Consider the following 17,180-nt stretch of genomic DNA (forward strand, 5'->3'; position numbering starts at 1 on the left):
AAAAATTGAGTTCAGCTAACGGCCTCCAGACACTCGGCAGTAGTTTGTGAAAAATTTTTTTTTTTTTCGTTCAGTCAGCCATGTTACAGCAGGCTGTAACCTGCCTGTCTGAGTGAATAAATCATCTTTTTTGATCAATTACTGGTGAGTGCAGAGGATTATTGTAGTGTCTGGGACAATTTGGTCCCTCAGTCAGGATCCCTATCTGAAGCCTTGAAGCCTAGATACCGGTCTGTACACTATTTTGGTGGATTGTGGTGCTGCCATCCCCATTGATTTTTAGCTAACATCCTCATCATGCATAATGTTCCCCTAAATCTTTCTTATTACTTGTAGCAGTTCAAAGGGGCTAAAGTCACTTGTTGTCACTTACTTGTGGTAGTACTGCCCACACCCAAGTAGCTGTTAAGTGTTTTGCTCCAATAAACCATTTTTTTTATTTTTTATTTTAGTCTAAACGACAAAGGTCAGTGATGGCGATCCGGTTACAAACTGAGTTTCCAAAGTTCAACCCAAAACCCACATTTTTTTCGCAAAGTGACAACACGGCAATTTTACTAGAATTATATAGTCCAATATAACAAAACAATAGCAAAGACAGGTGCACTCTGCAGTCTCACTAAACCCTCAAACCCTGGGCCATATCAGCCAGTCTTGAGTGGGACTCGCAGACTCCTCCCTCCTCCCATTGCAAGCATGGCTACATGCTGGAGGTAACTGGAGAGCTGTTTGTGAGTCGGCCTCATGCTCCTGTAATTTGCCCACTGGCTCCTGGTATTGCCCATACGGCTCAGGTAGGAGAGTGTTAGGTCCCGGGCTACTTGAGAAACCTTGGCGTGGTGCCCGGGCTTAGACATGTTCTACACCGTAGGACATGTTGACTAATCTCTAAATTTTAAAATCAGTTTGAGGGTTTAGTGAGACTGCAGAGTGCACCTGTCTTTGCTATTGTTTTGTTATATTGTAATATTGATTATGACATCCGCACTTGTTACCTTGTGTGAGATGTCTATTGTGGTACTTGTGGTTCGCCGCGGACATCCTCCACCGTATGCATTTTGCTGGGGATCGCCATTAGCAACGGGCCACAAGTGCAGGATTTGCTCCCCTGTATATATGCACGACTGCATGTGGGTTTGAGCACCTCCTGCTAATGCCACCCTGTCTTCTTAGTTTGTATATATAGTCCAATATAGTTTATCTTCCATGTATTTGATCATTGAGCTATAATAGCCTGCTTACATGCAGTGCTGCCTGTCCTGATCCTAGTGCGCCCTGCGCAGATGAATGTTTTGCAAAGTCGAAGGTATATTGTAAAACCAAAGACTTTTTCAAGGGTGTGGGTGCCCACAGAGAGGGCCCTAAGTGCTGCCTCTGCACCCGTGCCATAGGTTCGCAACCACTGACATATGGTGTCTAATATCATGTCTTGTATACAACATTATACGTGATTCATGAATCTGTTGTTCCCTTTGATTTCCTGATTACAGTTTTTTTTTTTTCCACAGATTCCTTGCCACTGGGAACTCATTTGTATCCCTGCATTTTGAGTTTCTTTTAGGAACCTCGACGATATCTCGGATTATACGTCACACTTGCCATGTCATCTGGCAGCAACTCCGAGAGACGGTGATGCCGCTGCCCAAGGCGGACGATTGGGTTCGGATTGCTGAGGGCTTTCAAATTTCAGCGCAGTTTCCAAACTGCATCGTGGCAATGGATGGTAAACACATCCGTGTGAAGAAGCCGCCACACTCAGGGTCCCGATACTTCAATTATAAACAGTATTTTTCGGTAGTGCTGATGGCTGTTGCTGACAGTAACTACCGGTTTATAATGGTTGATATCGGGGCCTATGGAAGCACTGCGGATGCTCGCATCTTTAGTGCTTCTAGAATAGGTGAGCGGCTTTGTGCCAACCAGCTTGCCCTGCCTGAGTCCAGAAGACTGCCTGGATATGCAGGTCCGCCAGCTCCATTTGTCATCGTGGCGGATGAAGGGTTTGCATTGACTCCCCATGTTATGCGGCCCTTTCCTAAGCGTGGTTTGGATGACCAAAGGTGTATTTTCAAGTACCAGTTGACTCGTGCCCATCGGTATGTTCACTGCGCTTTTGGGATACTCTCTAGCAAGTGGAGGATGTTTTTGTCATCCATACAAATGGATCTTTAAAATGCTACCCTGGTGATTCAAGCTTGTGTTGTTCTACACAACTTCACCAGGATTCACGAGGCTTCCTCTTCTGTTGACCTGGAAGATTTTCCTACGTCTTCATATTTGGGTTTGGAAAGGATCCTGCATAGACGACCTGGGACTGCAGGCATTGCAGTTCGGGAACTTTATGCAGACTACTTTTACAGCCCAGAGGGGTCCTTGCTATGGCAGGGGAACGCTATTTGTGGCAGTTTTTAATTTCTTCTGTGCTCTGTAGTTGTTTATTATTTTCTAGATAGATTAATTACATTTATTGCAGTAGTTGAGTGTAGGGACTCGCAAGAGACTGAGGACCCTTGACGTGGGCTTGCGGGCTGAGGTTTTTTCGCCTTTTTTTTTTTAACGTACATATCCATACTAATGATGTTTGAATGAAACTGTCACCCCCATTCACATCATTAGAAATTTATGTTATTGGCCAAAAAATCTTCTAATACCTCATGTTCACATAATACCCTAAACGTAATCTGTCCCTACCAAATAAATATTATGTATATTGTGACCTCGTGTGCATCTATATGTGTGTATGAAATGTGTTTATGAACTGTAAATGTTGGTTTGTTTAATATAAAAACAGACAAGGAAATAAAAAAATTCTGTTCAATTTGTTTTATGGAACACAAATATTTAACCCAATAAGAATCAAGCATTAACACATCAAAAATCTAATAATTTGCACAAATTAATAGATTAGAGGTCGAATAGTTCTCTGGTAAATGGCCCAGGCTGATATGCAGTTTGTGGCCGCACCTGGCCAGGATCATTGGCTCGAGTTGCCATCCTTGGAGGAATATTGGATGGAGTTGGGGTTTCGAAACGCTGGTAAGTTGGCTGCTGTGGGAAAGATGGCCCTTGAGGCTGCATTTGAGGCTGGTAATAGCCGGGGTCAGGTACATGCGGTGGAATATTGAGGATTTTCCGCCGTAGGTCATTCATTTGGGTATGTATGTCTCCTTGATAATTGGAGGCATACATTTGGATGACCAGGGCGAGTGATGCCACGCATTCGGGATGTCTAGCCACGGGGACTTGTCTCAAGATATTGGCTAGGCCCCTCATCGTCGACTCCTCAATGCCATCACTCCTCCTCTGGGCAAGGAATTCAATAACTCGGGCATCTATAGCCTCCCGAGTTGCTTGCCCAGAGGAAGATTAAGGGACATTGCGGCGTCTCCTGGGCTGCGGATACTGTAAAGGTGATGGACTGCGTGGAGATCTGGAGGCCTCAGCCTGGGATGGCTCGTCCTGCTCCTCAGCTGGCGTTGGCGCAGGGCTAGTGGCCGGGGAAAAAACTGGCGATAATTCGCCACTTAATGCCTCCTCTGAGTCTTCAGGCTGTTCCAGACTGTCCACAGTACTGTATGGGAAAATGACATCAAAACATAAATTACCTCATTTGACTACAACAGTTCCAAAATTGCATTTATTTAACTTAAACAAAACAACTTTGTGTGAACAAGATATACGTGGCGCATGCATACATCGCAAATTTATTACTCTGAAATGTCATTTTTATAAGAAATTTTATAATACAATTTTTCATTTGTTCAAATATATTTTACAAGGTCAATTAGCTGACAATGCAAAATTTCAAACTACTGAAACATATGATTGCCTTTTGAATCTGGGAAGCACAAAACAAGTTATACACATTCATGGACCAAAATCAGTGCTGAAATTCAGATCGTCTCTTCTATATCTGGACAGCTTTGAACTGCCTACCATCCAGATGTAATGTTAATTTAATAAATCATAAATTCCTAAAAAATTTAATTTAGCACGCAGTCCAAGGCCATTTTGGTAGTAGTAGTTACAATTCAGCTGTACGAACACTGTTGGCGCATCAGTATGCTCTATTTTATAAAGTGGTTTAAGTTTGCTTTTTATTCTATATTAATACATTTTTTACAAAAACTATATATTGTGGTTTTGACCAAAAAAAAAAAAAAAATTGTAACTGTCAATTTCAGTTCCGAAGAGGTACCGAAACCTAAAACCACCATAATCAAATTTGCATGTATGTACCAACAATTATGAACTATACACCAAACTTTAAAAAAAGGCTACGCTATTCTGGGCATCCCAAAAAACAGGCTTCTCGTTCAATTTTTTTAATTATTACCGATATACACAGGATAACAACACAAGATCATATTGGGCGAGGAAAAACAAACAACCACCATGACGAACAACTGAATGAGGAGACAATGCGTGCAGGGTGCACGGGCCATCTCCCTTCCCGATTACACTTGTACCACATTAGAAGACACACAATGCACTGAGGGAAGGTGGGCCAAAGCTGAACTCTTGCACCAGGGCCCATGAGCCGTTAGATACACCCCTGGCAGCGCCACACTACTCATTTTATTGTCGACCACTATGGCATAATTAAAAATTTGGTAGTAATAAATAGCATGAGAAACACTTCTATTAACATCAAAAAAACTTTCGGCCTCAAATCCATGACCGGCCGAAGAAACTGCAATTGTTGAGTGTATATGTAGGGGCGTTTTTTGGAACCCCCTTCACCACTGCACATTTGGGAATTCATTTCCCGGCGAAACTGGTCCCGGCAGCTGTTCCAACGTGTTTTTGTTTGCTTGACAAAAAAAAAAGCCAGTTTAAACAATGAAAATATATCTCGAGAAATAGTAAAGGGCAACATAAAAAAAAAAAATGGCAACTGTGAAAAATTGAAGAAAAGGCCGAATTTAGCAGCACATGGTACTGTACTGCAGGTGTAGGGATACTAATGAACAATAAGTTCAGGAAGGAGGAGATGAGTTGTGCAAGCCATTTGTCCTTCATGAATTTAGAATATGACATTGAGACAACTAAATAAGATGCTCAATTATAAAAGGGACACAAAATAACAAGTGCACATACAGGTTTGTGACAGGAGTACTGTTTGCTGGAGCAAAGGTAGGCTCCGCCATTTTGCAGAAAAGATATGGGGTATAGTATTTAGTGCACGACAGATCCATAAACCATGTGTAGGTTTGAAGCCAAATGAAGCTGGACCCCAAAATAAAAATTCTTCTGACCGCATGGAAATTATAGCTACATAATTTTATAGGGACAGACTAGGCAAGGACAGTACAACGACATTGCTGGCACTTACCTAAAGCTGCACGGCCACGGCCATCTGCTTTGGCCCATTCTTCACGCCTCAGCTGACGGGCCACCTGCTCCCACGCAGCATCTTTACGGACACGGTCCTGGTAGTTTTGGGAATGGGTGTCCCACAGTTGTGGCCTCTCCTGCACCAGACATATTAACTTGTCTACTTTCCACCTTGGTATTTTTGGGGCCTCCAAAGTGAATATAGGCAAAAAGAGAAATCACAGTAGCCAGACAGCAATGTCTCCCCAGTCTGCAATTTCACCTCAGGTGCCTAGCAATTTGCATATCCTGTGATATTAAACTTCCTGTATCAGTTTTTTATCTTATTTTATTGGCACAAGTTCTGGTAGACAATTTTGCCATGGCAAACAAGAAAAATAAAACGGACGCGGATGACAATCGGATGTGCTTCCGTGTTTTTCAACGGACCTATTGACTTGAATGGGTCCGCGAACCGTTGTCCGTCAAAAAAATCGGACAGGTCATATTTTTTTGGACGGACAAGAAACACGGTTCACGGACGCGGATGTCAAACGGTGCATTTTCCGAGTTTTCAACGGACCCATTGAAAGTCATGGGGTCCACAGAAAATCACGGAAAACGGAACAACGGCCACGGATGCACACAACAGTCGTGTGCATGAGGCCTAAATGACAACTTTTTCTATTTTTTTATACAAAGTTGTCAATTTACAGAGATATTTCTCTCACCCAGCATGGGTATATGTAAAAATACACCCCAAAACACATTGTCCTACTTCTTCTCAGTACGGCGATACCACATGTGTGACACTTTTTTACAGCCTAGGTACGTAAAGGGGCCGAAAGTCCAACGAGTACCTTTTAGGAGGGCATTTGGATTCCAGACTTCTTCTCACGCTTTAGGGCCCCTAAAATGCCAGGGCAGTATAAATACCCCACATGTGTCCCCATTTTGGAAAGAAGACACCCCAAGGTATTCCGGAGAGGCATGGCGAGTTCATATCAGATTTATTTTTTGGCACAAGTTAGCGGAAATAGATTTTATTTTATTTTTTTCTCACAAAGTCTCCCTTTCCGCTAACTTGTGACAAAAAGTTCAATCTTTCATGGACTCAATATGCCCCTCAGCGAACATGTATGGCCAGCATTAGGAGTTTCTGCTATTCTCCTTAGGCCTCATGCACACGACCGTTGTTTGGGTCCGCATATGAGCTGCCGTTTTGGCGGCTCGGATGCGGACCCATTCATTTAAATGGGGCCGCAAAAGATGCGGACAGCACTCCGTGTGCTGTGCGCATCCGTGGCTCCGTTCCGCGGCCCCGCTAAAAAAATATAACATATCCTATTCTTGTCCGCGCTTTGCAGACAAGAATAGGCATTTATATTGCCGGCGCCCATTACGTTCTGCAAATTGCAGAAGACAACACGGACGCCTTCCGTTTTTTGCAGATCCACGGTTTGCAGACCGCAAAAAACTGCATGGTCGTGTGCATGAGGCCTTATATTGAGCATACGGGTAATGAGATTTTTTTTTTTTCCGTTCAGCCTCTGGGCTGAAATAAAAAATTAACGGCACAGATTTCTTCATTCGCATCAATCAATGTGGATGAAAAAACCTCTGCAAAAATAAAAGCTGCGATCGCTAATAAAGATCCAAAAAGCTCAAAAGTTATCTTTATAGCGCTGCAGTGATTTTACGGTGTTTTTGCAGTGATCAGAAAAAAAATATTCTGTCACTGCGGTGGGGCGGACTGAAATAAAATAGGGTGGAATAAAGAAAAAATTAGATATAAGTGTAGGATAGAAGTAGGAATGTGAAATAATATTCTAGTGGAAAGGTAGGGGAAAGAAAACAGTTCAGTTTCAGTGCTCTTATACCAAGAGGGTGGTCCGGTTAGACCGAGGAGGGGATATAGATATCAATAGCAAGAAGGAGAAAAATAGGACAAAAATGGAAATAAAGAGAGGGAGATATTGCAGTGGGTGGAGAAAGTCCAGATAATACGAGACCTCATGACCATCTGTATATTGGTGGATTATTATTCTCCCATAGGAAGTCTTCTCGGGGTGGTTTTCTGGTTTCCTCTTCTGTTTCTTTGCTGTTTGGGTGTATGTTGTTTGTCCTAAGCTTCAATAGGAGGGAGAGCAGGTAGTCCGCATAAATCTTGAACTGGGTCCCAGTCCTGGATATCCAGTGGAGCGATGTTCAGATGTTTGTAGACTGAGTCCAGATCCAGATAAGAAGAAATAGACATCCTGCGGCCATCATAAACAAATGTGAGGCCAAAGGGAAAAGTCCATCTGTACATGGTGTTGTTCCTCCTGAGCCAATCTGTTAATGGCTTAAGGGTTCTTCTTTTCCTCAATGTGGATTGAGCTAAGTCCTGAAAGACAAGGATCTCATGGCCATCCCACTGCACCACTTGCATATCTCTGGCTTTAATTAGCTTAGAAATTTGCAGATGACATCTCTGGGTGGTGCTGAAGGGGCAGGCTTGGGCTTCAAGGCTCTGTGAGCTCTTTCTAGCAAAATCTCATGTACTGAATCAGGGCCCAGCAGGGAAGAGCATATTTGTACTATAGTGTTGGGGATGTCTCCCTGGGCAACTGTTTCAGGTATCCCTCTAAAGCGAAGGTTGTTGCGGCGGCCTCTGTTCTCCTGATCTTCTAAGGAGCTGTAGATTGAGTTCAGATTCAATTGTACTGCTTGCAACTTTTGTGCCACTGCCGTTTGATGGTCTAACAGGGCTATTTGTGTCTCTTCCAGCACCTCCACTCTACGGCCTATAAGGCGAACGTCCTGTTTTATCGCGCCGATATCAGTGCTTATTGGTTCCAGCGCAGACGCCAGCGAAGCAGTCAGAGTGTCTCTGAGGTAAGAACGGGAGATCGGGAGGGTGTCAGAATCATCCTCACCTCCTTGTGCGCCGAGAGACGAGTCTCCTTGTTTTCTGCTGGCCGCATGTGGAGACGCCGGCGCCATCTTAGCTTCTCTGTTGGCGTAGGTAGCTGCAGACTTTTTTTATAAACTTGTCCATATTGCCGCTTGATATAGCAGGTTTCGCTTGAGCGGCAGATTCCCCTGCTTTAGAGCCTCCGATCTTCACCATAGTTAGGCCGAATCACGCTGAAATCCAGGCTGTAAGGGCACTTTTACAACGGAGCTCTGTTTTCACACGGCTATTCAGCACGGCTGCAGGCTCCGCCCCCGCATGGCTGGATCTTAACAAGGTTCCAAGTAGAGCTTCAACATGCAACAAGAAGAAATGGGAGTGAGACAAAACATTTTTTGAGCATTCAATTTAATGAAAACAAAATAAAATGAAACAGGCTGTTTTTCAGCTGATCAAAAGTTTAGGACCACATGCCTTTAAAAGGCCAAATCTGTGCAAAGATGTGGATTCATTTTTCACCTTCTGTCATGTAGTCACACGTTGTGATGGCAAAGGCAAAAAAACTCTCCCTTTTTGAACGTGGTCGGGTTGTTGAACTGCAAAAGCAGGGTCTCTCACAGCGCGTCATCGCTTCTGAGGTGGGACGCAGTAAGGCAGTCATTTGGAATTTCTTAAATTCTTAAATGATCCTGAGGGTTATGGAACAAAAAAGTGGAAGACCCCAAAAAAATTCATCACTGAGCCGGAGGATCCAATTGGCTGTCCGTCAAGACACTGGATGATCCTCAACCCAAATTAAGGCCCTTACTGGTTCTGACTGCAGCCCCATAACCATCAGATGGCATCTGAGACTGAAGGGCTTCAAAAACAAAAAAAAGTCTTCAAAGACCTCATCTCCTTGAACGCCGCAGAACTGCTCATTTGGACTTTGCAAGAGAGCACCAAACATGGGACATTCAAAGGTGGAAGAAAGTTTTATTCTCTGATGAGAAAAAATTTAACCTTGATGGTCCTGATGGTTTCCAACGTTACTGGCATGTCAAGCAGATCCAACCTAAGATGTTTTCTACGCGTCACAGTGGAGGGGAAATGAGGACATTTTGGGGCCTCGTGCTGCATATGGGCCTGGTCAAGAAACCCAGTGTCAGGCTTTACTGGAGTGGGGATGTCCTATACCAGACCCCACTTTACAGTATTGCCATGACACGCTCCCGGTTTGAGGCCATCTGGAAATGTCTGCATTATTCCGATAATGCAGCATGTCCCCCCGAGGTGATCCTGCCCATGACCATCTGCATAAGATACGGCCGGTCATCGATCACTTTGGGGCCAAATTCATGGAGGCCTATGTACCTGGAAGGGAGGTCGCGGTTGATGAGTCTCTAAATGCGTTCAAGGGGAGACTCATTTTCCGCCAGTATGTGCCCTCCAAGCGGGCGAAGTATGGCATGAAGCTATACAAAATTTGTGAGGGTACACTTACAAATTTCGTATATACGAGGGGCGAGATTCCCGGATTCAATCCCCAGAATGTCCCCCCACCCTGGGTGTTACCGGGAAACTTGTGTGGGACCTTATGTACCCACTGCTGGATAAGAGTTATCACCTGTACGTGGATAACTTTTATACCAGTATCCTCTTGTTCCAGTCCCTTGCCGCCAGATCCATGTTCGCTTGTGGGACCGTGCGGAAAAATCAAGGTGGCCTCCCTGCCCTCCCCCTCCAGGTACCTATCCCCAGGGGTGAGACCCGTGCCCTTACCACTGTAAACCTGTTGCTGGTCAGGTATAAGGACAAGGGGGATGTCCTTATGCTGTCCACAATTCATGGTAACGGCATCACCCCTGTCCCTGTGCGAGGTACCACGGCAACGGTCCTCAAGCACGATTGTATCGTCGCCTACAATTGGTATATGGGAGGAGTTGATCTCTCTGATCAAGTCCTCAAGCCATATAACGCCATGCGCAAAACCCGGGCATGGTACAAAAAAGTTGTGGTCTACTTGGTACAGGTTGCCATGTACAACTCTTTTGTACTATCCCGAAGCGCTGGCAGCACAGGAACATTCCTCCAGTTCTATGATGCAGTCCTCAAGGCCCTGATCTTTTCGGACGGGGAAAGAGCAGGCCGGAGTACCTCGGGAACTGTAGGCGCCCGGATCGTCCCTGGCCAACACTTTCCAGGTGTGGTCCCCCATACTGGAAAGAAGGGATGAACCCAAAAAAGGTGCAGAGTGTGTCACAGGAGGGGGATACGGAAGGACACCACTACTCAATGTGACACGTGCCCCGATCATCCGGGCCTCTGAATTATTGGTTGCTTCAGGGAGTATCACACTTCCATGGAGTACTAAATTTATATCCCAATTTAGCACTGACATCGGATAAAAAAACTGGTTCTCAGACATGACACCCAAAAAAACTAAAATCATTTATTTAAAGTAGACATATTAGGTATTGCCGCGTCGGTAATAATCTCCTCTATAAAAATACCCCATGACCTAACCCCCTAGATTAACACGATCAAGGAAAAAAAAATTAAAAAAGTGCAAAAAAAAGTTTTTTTGGGGTCACCTTACATAACAAAATAGTGCCAATAAAACCGTCCGCTTGTCCCGCAAAAAATGAGCCCCCAGATAAGATAACCGGATAAAAAATAAATAAAAAAACACTTAGACTTTAGAGATACAAAAAATGTATAATATAGTCAAAAACCAAAATAATTGTAAAAAGAAAGTAGACTTATTAGGTATCGCCGCGTCCGTAAGAATCTCCTTTATAAAAATATCCCATGATCTAACCCCCCAGATTAACATGGTTAAAAAAAATAAAAAAAAGTTGCCAAAAACGCAATTTTGTGCACTTTTCCATTTCAATCCGTTTTTTCCGGTAACAAAACAAGGGTTAACAACCAAACAAAAGTTATATTTTTACCCTGATACTGCAGTTTACATAAATGCCACATTTGTGGTCGTAAACTGCTGTATCAGTAAAAGGGAGGCCGCAAAAGGAAAGGACCGACATGGTTTCTGGAAGGTCGATTTTGATGGCCTTTTTTATTGACACCATGTCCCTTTTGAAGCCCCCCTGATGCCCCCCTAGAGTAAAAACTCCCTAAAAGTGACCCCATCTAAGAAACTACACTCCTCAAGGTATTCAAAACTGATTATGCAAACTTTATTAACCCTTTAGGTGTTCCTCAACAGTTAATGGCAAATGGAGATGAAATTTCAGAATTTCAATTTTTGGTAACCTTGCCTCACAAAAATGTAATATAGAGCAACCAAAAATCATATGAACCCTAAAAATAGTCCCCCTAAAAAATGCCACCTTACCCATAGTTTCCAAAATGGGGTCACTTTTAGGGAGTTTCTACTCCAGGGGTGCATCGGAGGGTTGAAATAGGACACGGTGTAAATAAACCGGTCCATAAAAATCAGCCCTCCAAAAACCAAACGGCGCACCTTTCACTCTACGCCCCGCTGTGTGGCCGTACAGTAGTTTACAGCCACATATTGGGTGTTTCTGTAAACGGCAGAGTCAGGAAAATAAAGATACAGTCTTGCTTGGCTGTTATCCCTTGCTTTGTTAGTGGAAAAAATGGGTTAAAATTGAAAATAAGGCAAAAAAATGAAATTTTCAAATTTCATCCCCATTTGCCAATAACTCTTGTGCAACACCTAAAGGGTTAACAACGTATGTAAAATCAGTTTTGAATACCTTGAGGGGTGTACTTTCTTACATGGGGTCACTTATAGGGAGTTTCTGCTCTAGGGGTGCATCAGGGGGCTTCAAATGGGACATGGTGTAAATAAACCAGTCCATAAAAATCAGCCTTCCAAAAACCAAACGCTGCACCTTTCACTCTACGCCCCGCTGTGTGGCCGTACAGTAGTTTGCGGCCACATATTGGGTGTTTCTGTAAACGGCAGAGTCAGGGCAATAAAGATACAGTCTTGTTTGGCTGTTATCCTTTGCTTTGTTAGTGGAAAAAATGGGTTAAAATGGAAAATTAGGAAAAAAAATGAAATTCTCAAATTTCATCCCCGTTTGCCAATAACTCTTGTGCAACACCTGAAGGGTTAACAACGTATGTAAAATCAGTTTTGAATACCTTGAGGGGTGTAGTTTCTTAGATGGGGTCATTTTTGGGTGGTTTCTATTATGTAAGCCTCGCAAAGTGACTTCAGACATGAACTGGTCCCTAAAAATTCGGTTTTTGTAAATTTCAGAAAAATGTCAAGATTTGCTTCTAAACTTCTAAGCCTTGTAAAATATCATTCCCAAAATAATTCACACATGAAGTAGACATATGGGGAATGTAAAGTCATCACAATTTTTGGGGGTATTACTATGTATTACAGAAGTAGAGAAACTGAAACTTTGAAATTTGCAAATTTTTCCAATTTTTTGGTAAATTAGGTATTAATTTTTTTTACTTCATTTTACCAGTGTCATGAAGTACAATGTGTGATGAAAAAAAAACTATCTCAGAACGGCCTGGATAAGTCAAAGCGTTTTAAAGTTATTAGCACTTAAAGTGACAGTGGTCAGATTTGCAAAAAATGGCCTGGTCCTTAAGGTGAAATAAGGCTGTGTCCCTATGGGGTTAAAGTGCATGAAATTCATCAACAATAAATAATGGAAAGCTATAATACTTATCATTTAGCATAGCATGGTGGGGGTATGCATGGTGGTCAGGAAAAAAGGGCTTTTTTCCTGACCACCACGCATACCCCCACCATATCAGCTGGTGGTGATTTTTGTTAGATACATAGACTTGAAATTGTCACTGTGTAGCAAGGTACGGTCCATCATTGAAACCTGGTGTATAAATCATGTCTGCCCTAGCCCACTGGGTCAATATTTTCCAAAGCAGCAGCACACCATCACAGCAACAAGGCAAGGGCCTATTGAAACCTTCAAATCTGAGTCGGTCTGATTCCCACACCAGCCACATATCTACCTCTTTTACATCATCCTCCATAGTCATCCTCCTTTCCATAACAGAAATAGGGCAGAGCATGGCTTCCACCCCGCCTCCCTCCTTATATATGTGAAGCACAAGAGTTGCCAAGAGAACTGATTAGCCTGGACGAGAGAAGCCACATAGTGGACCAGTTGCTAATGTGCATTACATTTTCTGCAGAATGTCTTCCAGTTAACTACAACTTAGCAAGGTGGACAGTAACAATGGCAGGAACATTGTGGCTGCACTGCATTTTGGAAAATAACGCATGCTCATGCATGGTGCACATGATCAATTTAGCAATGCAACACTTTTTTTTTAACATGTATTGTGGCTTGTAGAAGATGTTGGCTATGTCCAAGAGAGTATGTGCAAATTTCAGACATTTTTATGTGGCTATGAGTACCCTCATGTACTTCAGTATCAGACCTTATTCACACAGTCAGTGTTTGGTCAGTGATTTCCATCACTGATTGTGAGCCAAATCCAGGAGTAGACCCTCCACAGAGATAGGGTATAATGGAAAGATTTGCATTTGTTCTGTGTTTCTGACCCTCCCCTAGTTTTGGTTCACTCTAATATTATTTACTATTACTATCATTATGAAAAAGAGCTTAAAATTAAAAGAGAAACATTTGAAAACAAAAATTAAAAGATAAGAAGATAGAAAAAAAAATGAGTTCTGGGAGACCTCAGCATGCCATGTACCAATTTTCAGGCCATTCGGAGCACTTTGATTCCGGTAAAACAGTTTTTGAGCCACATCAACATTTTTGACCGATACGTTCAAATCAGACCCAAAACGAATAAAAATAAATTTGCTCTTCTCTAGATTATTCAAATTCAACCTGATCTTTAGAACTATCCACTTTGTTTGTAAAAGAAGACTGCGTGCTTGATTTTATATACCTGTGGCAATGAGACTGAATAAATTACCTGAATTTACTGCCTGAGAAGTGTGTCCCAATGGTTTTGTCCATATAGTCACAAGCAGCACAGTGGGCACCATCAGTAGAGTAGCTATAGGGGGTGCAGAGGTAGCAGGCCCAGTAGCCTGAGGGAGCACAAAGACCCTTGTGGTGCATAAGAAGACACTGGTACTATAAAAAGTGCATGCTGGTCAAGTTACACCTGGAAGCAAGGGGGTATGTCTAGAATTTAGCATGGCGGTGGAGCTGCCCTTTAAATTTTTCCTCGGCCAGAACGAAGGGTATGTACTTCCCTGCCCCTGGCCACAAAGCACTGAGGGAAAGAGGGTCCGAAGCTGAACTCTTTCACTAGGGCCCATGAACCTTTAGCTACACCCCTGGGCAGTATGGTGGCTCAGTGGTTCGCACTGGTGCTTTGCAGTGCTGGGGTACTAGGTTTAAAGAAAATGTGTTATGTTGAAAATGGTGTCTGAGATGAAAGCGGCATGTTATAGGAGGAGCTGAGCAGATTAATGTGCGAAACAAACCTCGCCACGGTGTTTTGGAGGGGGCTGTTTAAAAGCCTCTTGCTTCAGGATTATGGCCCATACTAACTTTTTAAACCCCTGAACCTATTCAAGTGAATTTTGGATAGGTTTGTCCCCAAGTTATACTGTTTAAATTGATGTAAGTTATATGTATGGACAATGTAAACTCACAAAGTTGTAACAATTTATAATAAGTGTAACTTGTCAGCTTGGGAGATAGTTGGGTGGATAGACAGAGGGGAGGAATATGCTGGGTGTGTCTCTATTGTCCCATTGTGTGTTTAAATGGTGATGTATGTCCTGTTGTCTCCACATGTGTATTGGCGATTTCCCTTCGTCCTGAGAGATAATTTGATTACTTCTCGGTTGTCTCCGGGACAGAGAGGAGGAAACCATGATGTATTGTGGGGATGTGTTGTATCTGTCCTGTATTTGCAACAACTACTAAAAACCAGGCTGGGTGTGCCAGCACGTCAGACCACTGCTTGACCCTCAACACGGAGCCTTGTCTCATTATTGGGGGGATTCCCTGTATGCTGTTAGAGACTGATTGCCAGGAGTGTAAGCTGATTGTATGCTTTTCCTGTTCGTCTGCTAGCAGCTATTCGCGAGGTTCCAGTTTGTAGTGCTATTTTGTATTCAGTTCAGGAGTTTGGTGTTCTGCAGTAGCTGTGCCTGTCTCTCAGAAAGGGGCATATCGCCTAAACGGATTTTAACCCCTTGTCTGCTGAAACGGTCCGTTACAATTGGTGGCAAGCGGCGGGATCGTTCCTACAGCCAGAAGGACAGCTACAGGAGACACCATTTCTGTGGATTCTACAATTTAAGGGCAACGCATGTCCCAGTACAGCGACCCAGACAGCTGCAGGATGGAACCAGCAGTGTTATACGAGGAGGAGGACCTGGATGGCCGGGATGCTTTAAGGAAAGGCATCTGGTACCAGGCCCTGGATAATGTACAATACCAGCGGGGTGAGAGTCTCCCCAGTGAAGAGCAGCGATAGCAGAAGCAAGTGGCCCTGCAGATGCCCTTCCTGGGAGAGCAGCCCCTGGAGGAATGGGTGAAGGAACTAGAGGTAGGCTGGAGGATGCCTACCAGGCGCTCTGGTGGTATATGGCACAGTATATACCCTGGACAGCTGAGCATGACAAGCCAGAGGTAGAGGAGTTTGATGGTCCTGGCTTGTTATGGGAGTCCTTTGCAGAGCCTGACTTCGGGAGCCCTGCACAGTCCAGACTTCAGGACATTTTCTATGAGTGGGAGGCTAGGCATGAGTGGGATGACCCCCATGAGGTAGAGCAAGACCTGGCTCACCTAGCAACCCTGGAGTGGGAACTGGAGCAGGACTACCGAGATCTCTTCCACTCTATTGGGAAGGCTCAGCAGGACAGTAAGGTGACAGACCCAGATCCAGACCCATTCAGCTGGGCAGATATTGTGGAGTGTTACTGGGAAGAACCCCAGGTGGCCGGTGGAGATGGGACCGAGGTCTCTCCACCGGTCCTGCAGGGAATTGGGAGCCCAGTCTCAATTCCCCAGCGGCAGTGTGAAATGCAGGGAGAGGAGAGCAGCGTCCTCCCTCCCCAGCGGCAGACTGAGTTACAGGGGGCAGAGGTAGTTGTTCCTGCCCCCCAGCAGCAGCATAATTTTTGGGGAATTGGGAGCCCAGTCTCCATTCCCCAGCGGCCGAGTGATGTGCCGGGAATTGGGAGCCCAGTCTCCATTCCCCAGCGGCAGAGTGTCCAGCAGGGAATAGAGAGCCCAGTCTCCTTTCCCCAGCAGCAGGACACTGTATTGGGAGCAGAGACAGTCGGTCTCCCTCCACAGAGTATGGAAGTGTGTATGGGAGAGGAGCTTGTTACCCCCTCTCCCTATTGGCCGTGTGAATTGCAGGGAAATGGGAGCCCAGTCTCCATTCCCCAGCGGCTGGGTGATTTACAGGGAATTGGGAGCCCAGTCTCTATTCCCCAGCGGCCGTGTGATTTATTGGGAATTGGGAGCCCAGTCTCCATTCCCCAGCGGCAGAGTGTCCCATAGGGAATAGAGAGCCCAGTCTCCTTTCCCCAGCAGCAGGACACTGTATTGGGAGCAGAGGCGGTCGGTCACACTCCCCAGAGGCTGGAAGTATGTATGGGAGAGGAACTCGTTACCCCCTCTCCCCAACGGCAGCTTAACGCACCAGGGGGGAGACAGTAAGCCCCACAACAGTGCAGATGGGACCGTGGTCTCTGCACTTACAGCACAGGGGGTAGGGACAGTCAGTCCTGTCCCCCAGCAACAGGGTTGTTTAGCCAAAGGGGAGACAGTCGGTTTCCCCCTCCAACAACCAGACTCCAACCAGGCTTCTTCCATGGTAGCGCTGGTACCAGGGCAGAGTACCGCTGATCCCTGCCCACAAAGCAACCTTCACTCCAAGCCAGGGAGCAACTCAGAGACCGGGAGTACCAGCTACCAATATAACCTTGGTGGATTCACTGGACAGAGACAGGCTACTAAATTCAACAGGTGCAGTATTTGGTTGTGAGGTCAGGTATCTGGTTAGT

At 44.6% G+C, this 17,180-nt stretch overlaps 1 protein-coding gene across 2 annotated transcripts in view; it reads right to left on the bottom strand.

The window, feature by feature from the left end:
• Positions 1-2,851: 2,851 nt before the first annotated feature.
• LOC122928944 (nicotinamide N-methyltransferase-like) overlaps positions 2,852-17,180 on the bottom strand; it is a 35,678-nt gene continuing 21,349 nt past the window's right edge. The window contains exon 4 of one of the 2 annotated variants that reach the window (XM_044282290.1): positions 2,852-3,571. In XM_044282290.1, coding sequence (XP_044138225.1) covers positions 3,525-3,571 — 47 coding nt within the window. In that variant the 3' untranslated portion in view covers positions 2,852-3,524. Of the gene's footprint in view, positions 3,572-7,038; positions 8,563-17,180 lie in introns of those variants that run through there. The other variant, XM_044282289.1, reaches the window with a different exon arrangement.

Source organism: Bufo gargarizans, chromosome 2 (assembly GCF_014858855.1).
Source record: "Bufo gargarizans isolate SCDJY-AF-19 chromosome 2, ASM1485885v1, whole genome shotgun sequence".
NCBI classification, from domain to species: Eukaryota; Metazoa; Chordata; class Amphibia; order Anura; family Bufonidae; genus Bufo; species Bufo gargarizans.